Source organism: Pararge aegeria, chromosome 9 (genome assembly GCF_905163445.1).
Source record: "Pararge aegeria chromosome 9, ilParAegt1.1, whole genome shotgun sequence".
In the NCBI taxonomy this organism is placed as follows: Eukaryota; Metazoa; Arthropoda; class Insecta; order Lepidoptera; family Nymphalidae; genus Pararge; species Pararge aegeria.
Genome location: NC_053188.1, coordinates 4,304,396 through 4,326,282, shown reverse-complemented (window position 1 = coordinate 4,326,282; position 21,887 = coordinate 4,304,396). Strand labels below are relative to the sequence as shown.

Here is a 21,887-nt window from a genome sequence, read left to right as displayed (position 1 = left end):
CGCACTGTTCTCAGATATGAAAAATTTACTTGAGTAAAATTACAACCCGAATTGATTGTAAATATCTACGTGATTATCCCGCTTTGTTATGTATTATTATGTATTGGCGGTCATCATATAATTTTGATTGACTCCATTTATAAAATACCTTTAAAAATGATCTTTCGAAATACACGTAGGATAGCATTACAAAGCCTTGGTAAGTTTATAAATGGTGGCTCCCATAATACCGTTTAACACAATCAAGTTGATGGTTCCTTCAGTTTCCCTTATCAAAGTAACGCTTTTGTGCTCAAGGGACCGAAAGCAATCTTGGACAATTTTAACGATTTGTTGATCGCATATTACAACACGGACCGCTAAGTCACATACGCGTCAGAGCTAAGGTTCAAGGAAAAGTTAGGCTGGCTAGTCACCAGAGACATAAGTGCAGAAAGTTTTGTCTTTCACATACGCACCGTTAATGGAAATAAGACTCATTTTAATATACATCAAATGTATAAAGTTGACGTTCGTCAGGCTCTGTTGTATGTCGTCCGCGAGTTTGTTAATGTATTTGACCGCTTTGAGTTTGTGCTCAATTTCAAATTCAAAACATATTTATTCATGTAGGTCTTTTACAGGTTCGTTTGAATATTTTGTTTAATGGCTTGTACTAGTACGTGCGGCGTGTCTCGTAATACGCAATCACCTTACTCGCATATATCCGCATTGTATGCCTCATGTGGGCGATTGGGTTTTGTGAGCTAAGCTGTATTATGTCAAAAGTTCCACACTATAATGTATTTATATCCTATACCTATAGGGTATGTTATCTGAGTTTATTCATACTAATATTATTAATGCGACAGATAGTGTTACTGCTTGTTTGTAAGTTTTTACTTTATTCTGCTTTGGGTATAACAAAGCTCCTTCTCCGGGATACATATATAATGATTTATTCCGAAAAAGCAGGTTTTCTGCGGGATTTAGAAAAATTACATTTGTTACCTATGCGTAGCCTGACCGTTTAACTTAGCGTGGTGAAATTTTACATTCAAATAGGTTGCATTCTGGAGATGGTTTCTTGTGGGTTTATTTTTAAAAACTTAAAATAAACGCGGTCGAATGCGCGGGCAACAGCTAGTGTGTACTCAATATAATAAAGAGGAAATATTTGTTTCTCAGTTTGTTTGTACCCGATACACTCTGAAACCAAGCAACCCATTTAAATCATTCTTTCACCACTAGAGAGTAAGTTTATCCAGGAATAAGGTATGCTATATCACATATATTATTTTAGTAATAATAAAATTTCCACCTGAAATAATGGTTTTTGAAAAATCCATTATAAATAGCGCTAAAGTAGCACTAAACTAAAGGCGCGTTGTCCCCTAGTGTGAGGAGTGCTGGAGGATTCTGTATAAGAATATAGAGTAATTCGCTATCCAAAAAATGAGATAAATACATGGATGCATAACAAATTAGAACGCATTATAAATAAGCAAGCATTAGGTGTGAAACTTTATTAAAATATTAATTAAAAATAAATTAAACCGTATAGCTAATTGACCTTCAAAACCTGAAACTAATTGACACCAGTAAATGGCCTTTATTGAACCAAACTTTGGACAAACTAACTAGTCAAAGGTATTAGTAAACGTTGCTTCAAACATATTCACACATTGAGGGTTCCTACATTTTATATAAACTAGTTTATTTAATATTATCTAAACTAGGCCATGTTTTACTGTGGCTGTTCTGAAATATAAGGATAGCTATGAATTTCCGTTTGTAGTACATCGTAAGAGCTTAGTGTCATAAGAATTTAGAGTATATGCTTAAAATATTATTTTAAAGAAAAAGATGTGTATATATATGTTTCAGGTAAATTTTTCGACCATGTTTCGAGCTTTGTTACACAAACATATTATAATAAAATCAGACTTTTCATATTACACAATAACATATTTTAAAAGCTTACTAAAGATGGAGTAGCGATAAAGTCAGTCAATTATTTTAAACTTTTACGGCCGTAGTGAGAGAAAATTTTACGTTATTTCATGGTAACTTGTGTTTTCCCCAATACGACATAAACCTGCTAATTCTTCGAGCGAATCGAGTGGAATCGTCTTTAATATCACTCCATTTTAATCTTTATTAATAGATTTATAAAGTTGTAATTCGTCTGTTGATCTGTTACTAGTGGTGGGGTTTGATGACATTGTCATGTCTTAAGTGAGCAGTCAGTAGTGAAACCCGGTGCGCGTACGCCGCCCGACGCCATCTTGTTCAATTCAAATTTCGAAGCCTTAAATCCTTTGCGTTGGGCTGTCGGAAATTGATTTTATCGGTTGTCTTGACAAGGTTATACGGAAATATCGTGTTGTAAAGCAAATCCGTGTGCTTTTAGTTTCTTCTTAAAACAAACTCACTTTAACTAAGTATCGTGACTGATGTTTTAGTAATAAAAATGTGATATTTTATTGGATTGTATCATTAAAATAACGGTACGTACCTTAATATTCTTTTAATAGGTCCTTCCGCAGGTAAAAGTTTTTCAGTGCGTTATAAATAATTATTATATTACTAAATAGCTATAAAGAGTTTTATAAATATATCATTAATAAGTAGGATTTTGTGCGTTTTTCTGGCAAGAGAGTCTTATAGTTCTGAAAAAAAAAAAATTAATACAGCAAATTTTAAGGAAACTATACTTGGATCGAACTACAAAAGGTTTAGGTGTCGAAAAACAACTCGCTTAAAATAAATGTAACCGAACAAATCTTGTTCACCTGATCAAACAAGGAGATAATGAGAATAGAGATACAAAGTATAATAAACGTGGGCAAAAAAATACATGCAAATTCTGACATTAATCCAATTGGCAAAGATAAAGTGTCAATATGAGATGGCCACATGTCGAGTCGAATTAAATTCAATATGTCGATACCATAAAACTTTCTATTGATTAATGAATGGAAGTTGAACGCGGGTCCAGCGACTTTCCACTACGTACACTTTCTCTAGACTTGTTGCGTCACTGCGCATGAGTTCGGTAAATTACACCAACCACGAAAATTACTCCTCACAAAAATATAATTGGATTTACCAATGTGTTTAAGAATACTGCCTGCATCACCTTCACCACGTAGCTTAATTGTATGGACATATTTGCCATCGTAACGAATGGAGGTCAACTGCTGAACCTAGGTAGATCTTTATGTTGTATTCCACACACAATATTTGATGACCGATTGGCGCAGTAGGCAGCAACCCTGCTTTCTGAGTCCAAGGCCGTGTGTTCGATTCCCACAACTGGAAAATGTTTCTGTGATGAACATAATGTTTTCCAGTGTCTGGGTTTTATCTGTATTTTATAAGTATTTTTGAATATCATTCATAAAATTATTCTTCAGTCATCTTTGTACCCGTAACACAAGCTGCGCTTACTCTGGGGCTAGATGCCAATGTGTGTACTATTTTAGTACTTATATTTATTACTATTATTATTGAAGGTCCTTTTCAGTCCTTGTGTTCAACTACTCTTTCAACGCATCACACGTTTGATGTCATCTGTCTACTTAGGTAGTTGAAGGTCACACAAGACGGATATCAAAGAGTGCACTCACACTGCGGTACCTTGAAACCCAGTTTCGCAATTCTCGTCACTATAGACGTGTGGTGACGGCAGATCTGAATACAGTTGTCACCACCACTTCTCTTCCTGCAGGTGTCATAGGGAATATAATAATAATAATAATAATAAAATTTTATTTCAGGCATAGCCCATATAGTGTGCACTTAACAGTTTTTAAAAATAACATAAAATGAAGCACAAATTAAATTAACAATAATAATAATAATAATAATAAAAATAATTAAAATTAATAAAATACTAATAAATAAACACGAAACAAATATTAAACTAAATAAATATAATGTTAGTAACAATACAAAACCACTATAACAGAGCAGCAGAAGCGTAATCTGTGGTAGCACAGAGGATGCTTCTACTGCTGAGAAAGTTTGGTAGTACTACCATCTCATCAAGCCGTCTGCCCAGCGTGGTGATTATGGGCTATTGATTGATGTCAGCTATTCTATTGATTTCATTTCTGACAATTAAATGATAAAATGTGCGCTGTAAGACCCCTGTGTACCTTACCAGGCTTCTCTCGCAGTTTGCAAGCTAATAATAACAGAGAACAAAAAACTGAACGTACTTCTAAGTAAGAATAACTTCCGAACTGAGGTAGAATTCTCAGATATGAATAGTAAGTAATCAAATACTACAATTTCGATGTTTGTAGATTGTTTTGCGAAAAATTGGTCTTGACGTCTGGTGACCCAAGAGCTGGCGCTTATTTAGCCCAACGGCTAAGTCTAGCAATTCAATGGGGCCAGAGCGCCATTTTAGACGGCTTATTTTTTTTTCAAATATTAATGTTAGTTTGTAATAATTATTATGTGTTTTCTAATTGAAATTATATTTATGTATAAATAAAATTAAATAAATAAATATATTTAGATGTTTTGATTCATTGCAAAAACTATAATACAAAATTGTTTATTATCATCAAGATAAACAGTGTACTGCGCGAAGATTGCACAAAATTACTTACTCTAATGTAAATTGTATAATATAAACCCTAAAGTAAATAGCTTTAACGATAATTTATTAGACAGCTCACGAATAAGAAGCCATTGAAATATGTTCAAGATTAGACAAGATTCCATCTTCAGGGAAACCCATTTCGCAAAACTTAACAATAATTAAAAAAAAAATTACGTAACTTGGGTATTTCTCACAAAAACAAGAAAACGTCAAAAGGAATAAACTTGAAATGGCTAACGCCTGACCTTTCACGGTGAAGCCTTTATACAACAGAGGAAGTGTTTCTGATTCTCCATTGTCATTCTTTGTTTAGTCCGGGTAGATAAACGTTCCGGTTTTAAAAGAATAGGAACTTTACTATTTTTAATTTATTTATATATATTATTGTGTATTTATTGGTAAACATATTTAAACCGACCGCATCTATTTTCTTTTAACAGTAGAAACATCGAAAATTCTATATTTTAACCATGATCACGATCATCATTAAATCAACCGATTGACCTCCACTGCTGGACATAGGTGTTTTGAAGGGCGTTCCAAACTCCATCTCCATTTTCTCCCTCTCCATCATATCCAGCGGCTCCCCGCGACTCGGTTGATGTCATCTGTCAACCTGGTTGGGGGTCGACTTACGCTGCTTTTGCCGGTGCGGGGTTGCCACTCCAACACCTTGGAACCCCAACTTCCATCGGCTCTCCGAGCTATGTGCCCCGCCCATTGCCACTTCAGCTTCGCGACTCGTTGAGCTATGTCGGTAACTTTAGTTCTTCTCCGGATCTCCTCATTTCTGATTTGATCACGCAGAGATATTCCTAACATGACTCTTGCCATCGCTCGCTGAGTGACTGTGAGCCTTCTTAGAGGCCCATACCATGATCATTGGATACTAAACTAATGTTTCAAGCTTTAAGGCTATTTGTAATACTAAACGCATTATCAATTCTTAAGCTTAGCTTGTAACAGTTCCAAGCAAAAGTTCAACCGCGGGTGGTCACAAATGATAGATAATTTTTTTTTTCACGGCTATTGTTCAGCATGTCAGGCCTTGTTGATAAATATAATCGAGTGTGTGTTAGACTTCCAGACTCGTCGAACAGGTTTTTGTTATGGTTTTAATACAGATTTCTTGGATCATCATTCATGACTAACACGTGTATATGATTAAAACATTCTTAGTATAACAATAGATCCGAACGGATTTCTGTTAACAAATCGGTTTATTATTCACCGAAGCATCTGATATCCAAACGCATTAAATTCTTTAATCTATATTAATAAAAACTAAGCTTAATTAAACTTAGCTTATCGACTGCCATGACTATTATTAAATTTATAACATTATAACATTCAATAAATAATCTAAAGCTGGCGGTTAGTCGGTATGCCTTTTCATGTGAATAAGTTTTTGACTAAGCTTCATCTCCGAACAACATCGGAACTATGGCAAATACTTATGTCTTCAGCTCTTATATGTGTTTCATATTTTCCTAAATCATTATCATCATCATCATCATCAATCATAATCGCAAGGTTGCCTGCCTTTCGGTGTTGTGCCCAAGAACTATTAGATCTAGTTCCCCCCCTCGCCTTTTTACTACTGAACCGCGAGGCACCGTAAGGATCTGCATCCCTATGTGGTCGATACACCACGGACGCGTACGAAGCGCTTAGCAACTTCGTTTTTGATCCGCTTGGAATGCCCTTCCAGCTTCCATTTTCCGCAGTGCGTACAAAATGATTACCTTCTAATCAAGGGCATCTTCTAGGCAAGCGCGCTCCACCTTAGGCTCAGTGGCGTGCATAGAGGGTATGCACAGGGTATGCAGGTGATATAAAATGAAGAAAATCTCGAGTACGAGTTATAAAAAACTTAAGGATAGGCATTGTAAGAGTTATAAAAAGCCTACCCTTATGTATTTATTACTCGTACCGGAGATTTTCTTCATTTTATACCATTTGCATACCCTGTTAACCCTCTATGCACGCCACTGCTTAGGCTGCATCATCGCTTACCATTGATTGCAGTCAAGCGCTCGTTAACAATAAAATAATAAACATAAAAAAAACATTTATCGGCCCACTACAGGGCACGGGTCTCCTTTCAGAATGAAGGGTTTAGGCCGTAGTCTACCAAGTGCGGATTGGTAGACTTCACACGCAGTAGAGAACTTTATGGATACGCTCAGGCATGTAGGTTTTCCTCGCGATGTTTTCCTTCACCGTTTAAAGCTAGTAATATTTAAATAGCTTAAATTAAATAACGCACAAAACTCCGAAATGTCAGTGGCTCGAACTCGGTCTCCCCGCAAGGAAACCTGAATTATCTCTTAGCCTTATCTAACTAGGCTATCACTGCTTTTTCTAAATAGTTTCCTTAATAATATAGCTAATATATTTCATCTTGAGTATCTTTTTCCATGACAATTCATTCATCTCCTTATTAAACTAGTACGTCAACATAAAATGTTTTATTTCTTCTACTCTTCGAAGAATCCTATAAATCTGGGAACATCATTTGGGATTCGTTATTGCAGCTTTAAAGGTTTCTTTAATCAAATATATCCTTTTGTTCCAAGTTATATAAAAAGTAGTACGCCTACTTCTTTAAATCCTTTTGTTAATAAATTTACCTTTCACATTACTACGAATTCCTCGTGTAAATTTTGCCGAGACTGTTTTTCTCATCACCGCCTCAAGGTTCAATGGAATTTTATTTTAAGATTTACTATTTCTCTGCCACTGTTTTAATCTTAATTTGTTTATAAAAACGTTAGAGCGCCGTGATTAACACTGTATTTCACCGTATTTAGTGCTGCTCTAGTCTATTTTGAAAAATAAGGTGTCGTTGATTCAGTTTAGCTTTCAGCAGCTCATAAGCTATAATATGATAAATCCAATGTGATTCTATGGAATCTGTGAACATTTTAGGTCCATATATATTGTAGACAGGAAGGATAGTCTAGTAGAAGTCTTAAGTTAAAATTATTCATTGTAAAGTCAACATCTCCTAAGGATGCTCCGGTTTCGGAGCGAAACGTGCGTAGAGGGTACATTGCCGAGAATCTGTATGGTGTGGAATCTACGGATTGAAGAAATTATAAATTACACCATACAGGTTCTCCTGCTGCTCGCGGAGTAAATCAAATTAAGCTTACTCTTGTAGAAGTCGTATATTCATAATTATGATTGTATTGACTTTTTTGTTTTACCTTTATTAGTATTAGTTTCAAAATACTGGAAACTTTCCAATTTTTTTTAACTTAATGGAATATAATGCATATCCAAATTGGTTTTTTATTTTTACCTCGGATTTCAAGGAGACCTTTTACCTCAGACTATTAATCTGTATTTCAGTAGAGCGGTGGTTAAAAACTCTGTAGCTCTTATGAGAGCGGAATCCCATTTTCAACATGTAGATAAAATGAGGCTGAGGATGTCACATACATTTTTTCACCTTTATCACAATAATACAGCCTATGCACAAGATCAACCTTATCCAAACTTTACCTTTGTAAGCTGTATCAACAAAATCAAAACTTGTTAGTCAAAGACAAAATGATAAACATATTTCGAATACCAACGCTTTTGTATATTTACAAATTGTTTAAAGCAAAACAATCCTAAAAGGAATTCTACGAAATACTTTCTTGAATATAGAATGGAACTTTAGACTGCGTAATTTCACGTGGCGTGATCATAGATCGTGGTTTATTTAATTTCAGCTATTTATATTCTTTTGAATCAACTTTAAAGGTGGAGGAGTTTTTAAATTAATTACATATTTTTGTTATATTTAAGTTGCACGTAACTTTTAAAGATGATTAATTTGGTACGCAGATGGTTTTAATTTAGATTTGCTGTATAGTTTTGAATATAGACGATGGAATTTACAGTACCAGAACAGAGTCAGGGTTAGACCTGCGCATTGTCAGGGAGGTGAAAAAACCAGACTCGTTATGTCTCAGAGGTCCACACGAGAGTTCTCAGATGTGACGTAACGCATCAAGCCAGCATGTTGCATTACGGCCTAAACCCTCAAATTCTGATTGGAGACCCATGTGTCGCAGTAGGCAGCTAATATTGTATTATATATTTTTATAGTATAATCCGGTCACGACACGGTCTGAAAGACAAAAATCTTTTCTTTAATTGACCATCATTTCCGACGCGCGCATTCGAAATAGCTCATCAGAACATACGTTGTAATATCTTTATTACATTTTACGACTCAATATCCATTTATCTTCTGTATAATTACAAAACGTTTGCTATTGTGCCATTAGAACGTCTCAATCGTCTAACGGTACCTACATTTTTTGATTGAATTTATGCATGATCGAATTCCAATCACTCTAGATTCGATACTAACTTTTCATATCATATTTAGTAACAAGTTTAGAATGTGGGTGTTTTCATTTATATAACTGCCTGTAAGTGAACCAGCCAATTTCGGGGGGCAAAATCGGGTTCACTAGGGAGCAAAGTTGAATAACTGGGAACTAAACACCCAATCGTGCACGTTTACAAGGTGACAGCAATTCGCGTTTAGCCCGATAAGGATTTATTTCAAGATTATAAATAGCAGCACTCAAATGGAGTGCTTGGCAGACTGTCACTAGGGAGTTAAAATAAAGTTTTGCTAGAGATTTGACCTAAGGGCTTGAAGAAATTGATAAAAATGTCACCTAAAGGCACCTCCTGTGAGGCAGACATAGTTGAGTTAATTGTAGTTGAGTTTTTAGTGACAGAAATTATACGGGGAAGAACTACCGCCTTCTTATTTCTGCCAAGCTGACAGGGGATATAATTAACGTGTCCACCTGCTAAAGCACGGTAAAAGGTTATTGGTGAAGTTTAAACCCGTTTATTATTGCACATATATTATTTGGATATTATTTCCACTTGTGCACAAATTTCCGACGAGCATATTTATGATTCAGTTTTCGATATTTCACAATATTTTCCATATTACAACACTTTAAGCAAATATATGAGACTTGCGGAATAAAAATCATATAAAACGCTTCCGCATATTTATGAAAATTTCAAATCAATCCATTGACAAGCTTTGCAAACAAGAAAACATTAAAGCTGAGAGATTAGGGAATAATGCTGAACATAATATTAAAGATGATATTTTTATAAACTTACAAGGCTGTAGTCTTAATTTAAATTATAGGTATGAATACCATTATTTCCACCCCTTTGTTCCTTGGCAAAAATAGGCCTGCTTTGCATAACGTTGTTTTGTTGATTCGTCTGTTTTTCGCCTCCTGATGGAATAGGGTTGTTTTTCTTTGCCAAATTGTGATTTATGAACCTATTACGTATACTGTTACTTTATTTTAATGCATTTGTTCTTAGAAACCAAATTTAATGGGTGCGTATCGTGACTTTTTCCGTTTTCCACTGTCTGGAATGTCGATTAGTGCTCATTATCATATTATCGAGTTCTGGTTAATGATCCTACTTGGCTAAAGCTTTCAGTGAAGTGATTCGTAACTTCGCTGGAAACGTGCAGGACTCTCATAGGTCTGCGTAATGCCTTCACCGTATTTCGCTTCGGGGGCTTAGTCTCACTGGCTGAATATAAATGAGAGCCAATAAATATACTCCCTTCGCCTCATAGCTTTACGCCTTATCTTAATAGTTTAATATAATTGCGTAATACAAATTATTTCGACCTTATCATAATAGGAAATATTTATTGTACTTAATGTTAATTGCAAACCAGACCTGCATGTTAAAAGTTTACCTCTCATAATTATTAAGATTTAGCACCAACGAACGGCCCACTACAGAGCACGGGTCTCCTCCCACAATGAGAAGGGGTTAAGGCCGCAGTCCACTACGCTGGCCCAGTGCGGATTGGTGGACTCCACACATCTTTGAGAACTTTATGTAGAACTCTCAGGGATGCAGGTTTCGTGAACGTGACGTATTAAAGTGAAGCAAGGAATTTCTAGCTTGCGTTCTGAATACGAACGTCGAAGAAGAACGAAGGAAAATCATATATTATGCGATGACGTAGCCACATGGGAAAAATTTTCTTTAAATTAATGAATAGTAAAAAACCGTATCTGATAGCTTTTGTTTTTTATATTAAACTTTACTCCGAATAGAATACTACTACGTAACTACTACCCAGACATAAAAAAGGCTGGGTGTTATAAGTAACGTGTATGTGTGTGTGTCTGTGTGCATTCGTGTGTCTGTGTGCATTCGTGTCTCTGTGAGTGTATGTGTAGGGTGTGTGAGTGTGTCTTTGGCATCGTATTTCCCAAACGGATGCACCGATTTCGATTTTTTTTGTTTGAAACGTGAATTTGTTGAAAATAATAACCCCACATAATGGCGGATTACGGTATGTTATCAAATAATAAGGCTTGGCTAGTAGAACACTATGAAAAAAATTAAATCCAAAATGGCTGCCACGACAAATTAGTGAATTACGTTGTTTATACATCTCCCTCTGGGTATAAAATGAAAGAGTATCAAATTCAATTTTAAAATTTATAAGACATATGAAAGGGCTTGACTAGTAGAATTTCTACCTGTGTGTACCTACGTTATAGTCGGGGGTAAGTATAAGTATAAGTCGGGGATTTTTAAACTTTTAGTCTTTATATTAATAACATGATATTAGATATTTTGATAATAATTATTAAATGCTTTAACTGCTTGTTACTGCCACATTAAATTAGTAGCTAAAATAATACTTGGTGTGAGTCTTAATAAAAAATATTACAAAAATATAACCTCTACAGAACAACGCCAAAAAAACTAATGTTATTCAGATCGAGAGGCCCCATATGTGCCTTTAAAACCTGAATTAGCGATATATTGCGGAACGAATCCGTGAATCCATTATTGTCAGCGCTTTATACACTGACGAGTCAATTTAATTTTTAGGGTCAGCAGACCGACTGACAAATTACGAGAGCATCCTCGATCGCTTAAACATGGATTTGGATAACAAAACATTACCCTATGTAATTGAAATAGTATTACAGTTCTAAAAAAAATTAAAGTATTCAGTATCGCTGTCTTAAATGAGGGGTTTGCTGCTGTCTGCTGAGGAGTTCTGTTCTCTATTTCCAAACACAGTTTGGACAAAAACACATATTCTAACCTCTATAGTACAAAAATAATTATTTAAATCGGTTATAATTTGTCGGAGTTATGGTGAAAAAATCGTCAAACACTTTCATCTTATCTCCCAAAGGAACCGAGCTTAATGTCGGGATAAGAAGTATCCTATATTACTTGTTAGCACTTCTAATATGTGAATATGTGAACAAAGTTTCATTAGGATCGGTTAAGTAGTTTTTGCGTGAAAGCGTAACAAACAAACTTACATTGACATTTACAGTATAAGTAGGGATAGGGATAGGGATAGGGGTTATATAAATTGTGAAACTTTTTGTTCGATCTTCAGTCATTCATAATCATTCATTCAACGGTGAGCGATGTGGATTAAGGAGGAGAGCCCGGCAAGGACAATTTGGGAATTTATAATTTCCAAATTTTCTCTGGTCTGGTCCTCTGGGCCGTGGCTAGTTACCACCCTACCGACAAAGACGTGTCGCTAAGCGGTCTAGTGTTCCGGTGCGATGTCGTGTAAAAACCGATTAGGGGTACGACTACCATACTCCCTAAAAGATTAGCCCGCGATTATCTTAGACTGCATCATCACTTACTATCAAATGAGACTGCAGTCAAGGGCTAACTTCTGATGAATAAAAATAAAAAAATCTCAATTAGGTCTTATTAAGACATTAATTTTCATTGGTTTTAAAAATTTATCGATTCATGCTGTGGGCTTGATAAATAATTAAACTAATCAAGCACGCCAACCCGTGAAGTAAAACAGAGTAAATCTTATGAGAAAAGACGCACACCATACAGGGACCCAGCAGTGGGATATAAAAAAATCTGGTGATAATTATTATGACGTGTATATTGCTATAACATCTTGTCGCATATCCGTGTAGAGCTCATTACCCGTTTTCAATCATTGCGAAATGCGAAATCATACAAAAAAGGGTCACGTAATGTTGATTGTTGTTGCGTCACAAAGTTAACGGACACTCACCAAACATAAGGGAGTACCAACTCAGTTGCAATGTATTTAAATATTGGATAGAAGCAGGCGTTACTTTGCGGAATACAGGAGATGTTGACTTAACAATTAGGTTTCATTGTAAAGTCAACATCTCCTGAGGATGCTCCGGTTTTGGAGCTAAACATAGAGGTTACATTGCCGAAGTTCTGTTTAGTGTGAAGTATAAAGATTGAAGATAGTATAAATTAAACCATTCGGATTCTTCTGCTTTTTGCGGAGTAGGCATAGCAAATTAAGCTTTATTTTCATAATATACAAAGTGTTTAAATAAAGTGTGTGTCTTGTCGATATTTTTAATGTTTTAGACATAATCACTAAATATCATTAACATTTTAATCGTTTTCGAAATTCGATATCGAATTCCACTATGACGTATGCGTCAGCCCTAGCGACAACTGTGAAACGTATGTCTGCATATCAAAATATACGTCATAAAATCACAAAGTAGTATCATAATCGTAATCAATAGGTCTGCTTCCAGCTTTAAAGCGGTACATTTACTGTCATGTTATGCTTTCGAAAATCACGAAAACCATTACCTCTGTCGAGAAGTGCAAACTCGCACGGAAGCCACGGGTTTTTTTGTAATTTAATTACGTATTCCGACTATGTTGATTTGTAACTTCTCGTAGAATAACCAATTACTTCAGACTTGTCACGCAATCTATGATTGGAATTAATCTTTTCATTCATTATCTGAGTAGTTAATTGTTGTCGACGCAAAAACAAATTACAATTGTAAATGCAGTTGTTGTTTGATATGTAGTTTTTGTTTGATGGTACATCCAACCAGTGTTTCTACGCACCTATCTATCATTCGTTCCATCTAGACCAACGCTTGAAAAGTTTTAGTATAAGACTTGTTATACGGTATATGTCTATAAGATCCTCAATTTCCTCCCTAGGAACTGGAGTTTCTTCACTGAAATACCCAATTGCTATTAATTTGGGCTTAACCCAGACTCCAAACCAAACCTATAGATGCACAGTCAAACTTGCTGACTTCTTGTTTTATATCTGGTTTGGCTTCGGCCGTGGCTAGTTACAAAGAATGGTATAAGTTAATTAGCATTCCGATACAACGAGGGGTATGGATTCAATATAATTGGCACACCTCTTACAGGTTAGCCCGCTACCATCTTAGACTGCATCGTCACTTACTCGGTGAGATTGCAGTCAAGGGCTTACTTGTATAAGACTTGTTATACGGTATATGTCTATAAGATCCTCAATTTCCTCCCTAGGAACTGGAGTTTCTTCACTGAAATACCCAATTGCTATTAATTTTGGCTTAACCCAGACTCCAAACCAAACCTATAGATGCACAGTCAAACTTGCTGACTTCTTGTTTTATATCTGGTTTGGCTTCGGCCGTGGCTAGTTACAAAGAATGGTATAAGTTAATTAGCATTCCGATACAACGAGGGGTATGGATTCAATATAATTGGCACACCTCTTACAGGTTAGCCCGCTACCATCTTAGACTGCATCGTCACTTACTCGGTGAGATTGCAGTCAAGGGCTTACTTGTATAAGACTTGTTATACGGTATATGTCTATAAGATCCTCAATTTCCTCCCTAGGAACTGGAGTTTCTTCACTGAAATACCCAATTGCTATTAATTTTGGCTTAACCCAGACTCCAAACCAAACCTATAGATGCACAGTCAAACTTGCTGACTTCTTGTTTTATATCTGGTTTGGCTTCGGCCGTGGCTAGTTACAAAGAATGGTATAAGTTAATTAGCATTCCGATACAACGAGGGGTATGGATTCAATATAATTGGCACACCTCTTACAGGTTAGCCCGCTACCATCTTAGACTGCATCGTCACTTACTCGGTGAGATTGCAGTCAAGGGCTTACTTGTACCTTGACTGCAATCTCACCGAGTAAGTGACGATGCAGTCTAAGATGGTAGCGGGCTAACCTGTAACAGGTGTGCCAATTATATGTAATAATTGTGTGGAATACAAATAAACTTCAACTCAGTGAAGCAGTACTTTAATTAGTTGTTCTAAATTCGGTATACTTAACACAAGGTTTTGTATGTGTTTTCTAAATTCCCACCATATATAAAGAAATCTAATGCAAAACAATGGAACGAAGTCAAGAAGTTGCTTCTTATTTTGAATTTCTATTTTATAACACACAAATGCATGACGCTTTCACAAAGGCCACAGACACAAACAGGAATATTATATTTCATTTCAAGATGAGAAATACGCTAGTTTCCCCGGCGTTCTAGTGTCTTTCTATGTTGCGGTTAATCGCTCTTAAAAGGACACTGGTTTAATTAAAGGTCTCTGGTGCTCTTTGAGAATATATGTTGTAAATAGTTATCATAGTTGTGGTTCTCCATTACAATATTTGGTCATAAGAAGTATCATAGTTCACGGACACAAATGCTTATTGTCTGCAAAAGATTTTTAAATTTGAGTTGACCCTTTTTTAACATGGTACCGAAGCTAATTTTGTACCTTCCAGCGCGTATAAATTTGAATAATGTGTTATTTATTATAGCGAGGTGACTATAATTTTATAAATTAAAAATATAAAACAAATAAATATACTACGACGACAAACGCACATCGCCATCTAGCCCCAAAGTAAGTGTATTTTGGGTACTAAGATGACTGATGAATAATTTTATGAATAATATTCATAAATACTTATAATATATAGATAAACACCCAACACTGAAAAACATTAATGTTCATCACAGAAACATTTTCCATCTTATGTGGGAATCGAACCCACGGCCTTGATCTCAGAAAGCAGCATCGCTGCCCACTGCGCCAATCGGCCGTCAACATCAATCATTTTAGTATATACTTAATGACTAGAATGCTTTGAAGCTGTTAGCTCACACACAAAAATGATTGTTAAATTGCAAAACGTTGGTTAGAAAAGAGCAACTGCTGAGTTTCTTGTCTGGTTTTCTCAGTAGAAGCTGCCTTCCTCTAAAGAGAGACGACGTTTTATATGAGGATTATTTATTTTATTTTTTATTTTTTCTTTAATTGGAAAACCAACAGTTGTACATACTAACTAGTTAACAGATTGATTGACTTAAAACGAATAACAGGTTTCCACAGATAAGTCTTATATAAACAAGGGTACCTGATAGAACCCAGCAAAAACGCAGCAAACTAAAACAAAGTGTTAAGTTTACCTAGCATGCAACAGTTTATCTACTAAGTTGCGGCGTACACTATTCATATTACCATAAAATAAGTCAATTTCGGGGTCATTATAAACAGAATTAAGAAGGCGAGAGACACGGATTATAAAGTAATTAAATCTATTCTTAGTTTTAGTTAAGGGTACGTGCAGAATCTTTTTATGCCTAGGTAATCGCGAGGGTACAAATAAATCTAACTTAGTAAGTAATTCCGGACTATCTATTGACCCTCTAACAATGTTAAGTAAGAGACAAACGTCGGCAATGTTTCTACGTGTATGAAGGGGTACAAGGTGTAAATCCGAACATGATATTTCGTAGGAAGTTTTAGGAAGGTGAAATTTGTGCTTAAGGAATCTAATAAATTTCTTTTGAATACTTTCTAATTTATTGATATAAATGTGATACGCAGGATTCCATATTTGGCAAGCATACTCTAGTTGACTACGGACCAGTGAACAGTAGAAACTGGGTAGAAATTCCACATAACACAAAAGCTCCCGCAGAGAATCGGATATAAAGAAGATTTCCCCTCCAACGTACGTACGTACAGTTCAACGAAAATACTTTTTCTCGCCGAAATATGGCCATAAGTTTAATCTATTTAGTTCGTCCGTAGAGAAAGCCGGCACGCTCTAATGGTCGTGGTCAAGTGGATCATACCGGAGTTGTTATTTCGTTCATTGTACCGATGGAACGATACTATTCAATTTGTGAAATCTTTTAATTAGCGATCTCAGTCTTAGCAATACTTTCTTTGATATTGATAAAAGTTGATAAAGAAATTAACTTGCTGCTAAAGTCGCGTCGCGTCAGCGAGATAGTGTGGTACGGGCTCGGTCAGGCTTTTGGAGCAACTGAGTTTTATCCCTAGACGCACCTCTTACTTTTTGGAGCTAGGGATGTTTTTCGTTAACTATAAAGGAAAACTTGCACAAATGTACAAACCTGCTCGTCTGAGAGTTCTTTTTTTTCACTACACTACATTTGCGCCCTTGACTGCAAGTGATGATGCAGTCTAAGATAGGAAAGGGTCAACGTGTTAGGAGTGGAATCGATTAGGGGTATTAAATAACTGTTTATTTAATACCCCTAATCGTTTTCTAAGCAACATTGTTTCAGAACGCTAGTTCACGTTTTTATGGGTAGTGTGGTAAGTAGACGTGATTCAAGCCTCCTTCCAGAAGTTCTCCAATATGCTCTTGTTTAAAGGGTTCACAAACCTTCCTTTCTAAATTTGACCAGTGTAGTGGACTACGGGCTAAATCCTTCTCAGACCCCAGACTTGAAGATTATGATGATGTAATTTCGCTAAATTGTGCTAATTTTGTGTGCAAATCTCTTAATTTAACTGTATTAACACATTAAAATCTAGTGTCATCGTTTTCATTGTTCTTTGTGAAAAACGACACATCAATTCAGCAAAAATTTAGAGAGTTTGACAGTGAGGTGTATGCATCCGCCATATAGCGCTTACGGAAAAAGCAACTGCTGAGTTTCTTGCCGGCTTCTTTTCAGTAGAATCTGCCATCCAAACCGATGGTAGAGTCACTACAAACAGACAGACTTGACGTTTCAAAAGTGCTTCTATGACGCCTACTTGAAATAAATGGATTTTGAATTTTTTTGAACTTTATCTTAAAAATGGCAAAAATTCATTCAACCAAATGGCATATAAATATACTGTAGATAAATGTTAATTACATTTTCCCCAACCTACAATTGTATAATCAATACTATACGCTCACAATTATATAAGCGTATAAGTTACTTCGGACTGCTGGTCGAAAATAATTTTGATTGTTGCAATAAATACGTAAAACTCGAGCAGATATCTCGCTTGAAAACTTGAATATACTTGGCGCTTTCAAGCGGGCTCCTAAACTATAAAATCCGTTACAAAATCAAAGTTATTGACATAGCTAAAGGATTTGCAAGCTAACTTAGCACTGAGAAGATCAATTCATAATAGACCTTATTCAACAGTAGGTAATTGAATTTGTATAACACATATTTAAATAAGTAAGGCAGTAGGGAAGAACTGGATGCAGCTAACCACCAATAGACCGAGATGGTGTGCAAATGAAGAGGCCTTAGTCCAGCAGTGGACTGAGATAGGCTGATGATATTTAAATACAACTTTAAGTAAATAAGTCAACCCAGATTTTAAAAAGTAGATAATGTTTATCTTCTTTTTAAAATCTGTTTAAAAAAAAAAATGTTAGAAATGTCACTTCTATGTTTGTAAAATACACTTATCCTGAACTTTATTACTTAACTGTACCTACTTAGTGTTCTGAATAACAAGTTACAACAAGCATTTCTTAGTTGATTATCTTTTCAAGTTAAATCCCTTGTAATCATAAAATATGTCCACTTGAAACGGACAAAAACTTATAATTGCTTTTCAAGTCTAAAAATATTGAATTAGGCTTGTCGGCAATTTTCACTTCGAATGGATTAGAGTTTGCATGGTGTTTGTTTTTTTTACTCTACAACAAGTTAGCCATTTGATGGAAATCTCATGATGTTGGGAGATGATTCAGCCCAAGATGACATGTTAGGGGTATGTCAGTTATAAGCCTTACCCCTAAACGGTTTAAACGCGACATCCTACCTGAACGTTAAATCGCTTTGCCACACATTTTTGTAGGTAAGGTAGTAACTAAAAACATTAGATTAAAAACACTAATAACATCTCCAAATATGTTAAGGCAACCTTAAAGAATTTTCGTCTAAAATAACTTTATCAGTGAGAATGTTGCTTGGGGTAAGGATCTGGTATGTCATCTATGTACAAGTTGTAAACATAAACTTGCTATGTTGTGTACCGACTACTAGTAGGGTTGTGATAACAAATAAATAAAAAAAAATAGTATCACTATACCTTGTCACATAAACCCTGTGTGGATAGAGACGAGGTGAGTTACCTAGTTGTCATCAACTGTTTTATTAAGTTGATAAATAAAAAAAAACTTCTTAGCCACGGCCTAAGAGATAAGAACAGAGGAATTTTAGAAATTATAATTTCCCAAATAGCCCCTGCCAGGGATTGACCCGGAACCTCCTCGTTGTCAAAAAGAGATTTTGGTAATGTTACACAATAATTTCTTAAATCGCAGTCCAGGTTAAAAATCCGGGGCAACGTAGGTACACTATGAGAAATTATGAATGTAGTATTTTGTATTCAAAACCACATAACATTAACAGTTGCTCCGTTGCTGCGTGAATGAAGGATAAACCATCAAACGTACTTTCCTAAATATAATATTCTATATAAAGTATTGATTTCCACTCAGTAATGAATAACTATCGCGGCCACGCAGCGGTAAAATTATATCGAATTACCTACAAGGCGATTTAATATTTCAACTGTATTGAAATGCCAAGTATCCATCAATACTATTGCCTATTAATGCGTCACGGTATTAAATCAACTCCTCTCCAAATTGCAGCAATTATTTGTAACAAGCAGTTACCAACCGAATCTAATCGGTCTTAATATTTTAGTATTTTATTAAGTTCAATTTATTGTTTATAGCTTGATGATGCTAATATAACTAATTTTCACTATTTAACCGACCGGAAATCGCATCCAGCACTTCATAATCCGCACTTAATACTGACCACTAGATCAACACAGCTCGTTTATTTTTAATATTTAGAAATAATTAATTTTTTATTTCATTTGTTTCAGATCAACCTTATTGGGATAGTGCAGTGAGCGTGCCAGTGAACAAACTGTTTCATATTCATATAAGTTGTAGTAAAGATGCACATCGCCACATTCCATTAGCTATTGTGTGTAAAAACAACAGTTAGACCACTGGTGTACTGTGTGTGCTCAAACAATAGGTGTACATGTGTCTGTGATGTGGTTACACGGGGAACAAATGAAGCGACGCGGGCCGCGGCATATCACCAACACAACGGTTCAGTGAAAATGAATATGATAATACATATTATTGGCATCGTATCAGGATGCATTGCATTCGGTGAGTATCATTATATAATACGACCGTCTAAATAATGTGTTCCTGGCAGGCCGTTATGAATTAGGTATTTTGCTTATTTATTAAATTTACATATTTCGTTTTATGATGGCGTTTATATTATAGTTCTATACACTACAACCCCTCTGATAACGCGGATGAAACCACGGGGCATAGCTAGTAATCATAAGTGTAGCCACTTAGATAAGTATTATTTTTTCACGTTATTTTTGAATATTTTAATTTTAATTTAATTATTTCTTATTAAATATGACCGTTTTCTATTTTTCATTTCAGTGAACTCGTTAGGACTATTTGGAGTTCGTTTCATGAACCTAAAATTTAGATTAGAAAATTGTAATTCTAAAATTTTTAAATTAAATAATCTCCTGGCACAAAAAATTCATAAAGTCACAATATAAAATGTTAGATAGAAGAACTCTTTAATTAGAAACACCTTACATGTATTAGAATCCCACCAAGCATTAGATGTTCTTAGAAAGTACTAGGACGTAAGAGGTTTGCAGCAGGTCTAGTTTGCAATCCGTATGTGGCACACGCTTCCAGAGTCCAGTTCACCTACACATTGATAGACAGTTTTTCTATGATCCTTATTGCTATCCCGCTCGCACTCGTGAACATATGGGACATTTATGCGAGAGGGCAAACGGGTTCGTGTATAAATTCAATGTGTGCTTTTCCTTTCATTCAACTGTATTGTATACGTATGTGGGAAAGGAACACAAGTTGGCAAGTAGGTATTCTGCCATGCGATATTCTTCGCTTTTCAATACCAAGGCAACAGAAATAAACAGGATTAAAAGCAGAGTGGTTTTAATAGAAACTTTGAGATATCCCGATTGAATACTGGCGCGAGTTATGCTTACAAAAAAGGTAGTAATGTAACGGAATAACTATTGCCGATTTAAACGTACACAAGGGTCCAGTTTTTGCGTGAATTCTAGAGTGCTCGGTTTATGATGGAGAATGTTTTATCCGATATAAAATAGTTATTATCGTTCTTCTAACTAATTCATGAGTGAATTAAAGACTTGAGACTTCGGCCGCGCCTAGTTACCACCTTGCCGACAAAGACGTCCCGTTAAGCAACGACTTCTTTATATCGATGCTTATAAATGCTGATATTAAGGTCATACCTAGTGTATTTTTTTATGTAAATTAATTTTACATCGGCGTCATTTTATGGACGAACCAACTAAATGAATGTTATTCATTGTTCTTATGACCAAGTAGTAGAAGCTTTTTGTGTAAGAGCTCGTCCGGGGAAGTAATACGCAATACTGTGTTCCGGTCTGAAAGGCGTTGTTGCCGGTGTAATTACAGGCACACAGGGTATGCACAGGGTATGCAGATGATATAAAATAAAAAAAAAACCCAGTACGAGTTATATATAGTTAAGAGTAGGCTTTTTATAACTCTTACAATGCCTATCCTTAAGTATATACCCTCTATGCACGCCAATGTAATCTGAGTATCTTCTAGGCAAGCGCGCTTTATCTTAGGCTGCATCATCACTTACCATCAGGTGTGATTGCAGTCAAGCACTTGTCTATGTTAGCAGTTATATGTAGCTGTTAAGGTAGGCAGCGCTTTTGTGCATGTATGCAGTGCACGCCACTGCAGGCACATAAGGCTTTAAACCTACCACAGGGAACTCCTTGCAGTATGTTTTTCTTGCATGACGTTAGGTGTCACTCTGTTTATAGACGATGGTATCCCACTTACAGTCAGATGTTCTTTCTGTTTGATCCATCTGTAAATAATTAATAAAAAAAAAACGTTTAAAAATACCTGACATCTTATAAGCTAAGCTTAAATGCACGACTGTTTATTGTATAATAGTTGTTGTTGTATCACCAATATTTTTCTCAGCGCACGCCATTATGCAAAATTTTGCTACTTTGGTTTACATTATTGCAATTTTCTCAAGGAGCTCCAGCTTTTTATAAATAAATTATAGCCTGG

At 35.6% G+C, this 21,887-nt stretch overlaps 1 protein-coding gene across 3 annotated transcripts in view; it reads left to right on the top strand.

Moving 5' to 3' along the window:
* Positions 1-21,887, top strand: part of LOC120626263 (tyrosine kinase receptor Cad96Ca) — a 105,417-nt gene that overhangs the window by 36,143 nt on the left and 47,387 nt on the right. For 2 of the 3 annotated variants that reach the window (XM_039893699.1, XM_039893696.1), the window contains exon 2: positions 19,607-19,904. In XM_039893699.1, the coding sequence (XP_039749633.1) occupies positions 19,853-19,904 (52 nt within the window). In that variant the 5' untranslated portion in view covers positions 19,607-19,852. Of the gene's footprint in view, positions 1-2,241; positions 2,490-19,606; positions 19,905-21,887 lie in introns of those variants that run through there. The other variant, XM_039893697.1, reaches the window with a different exon arrangement.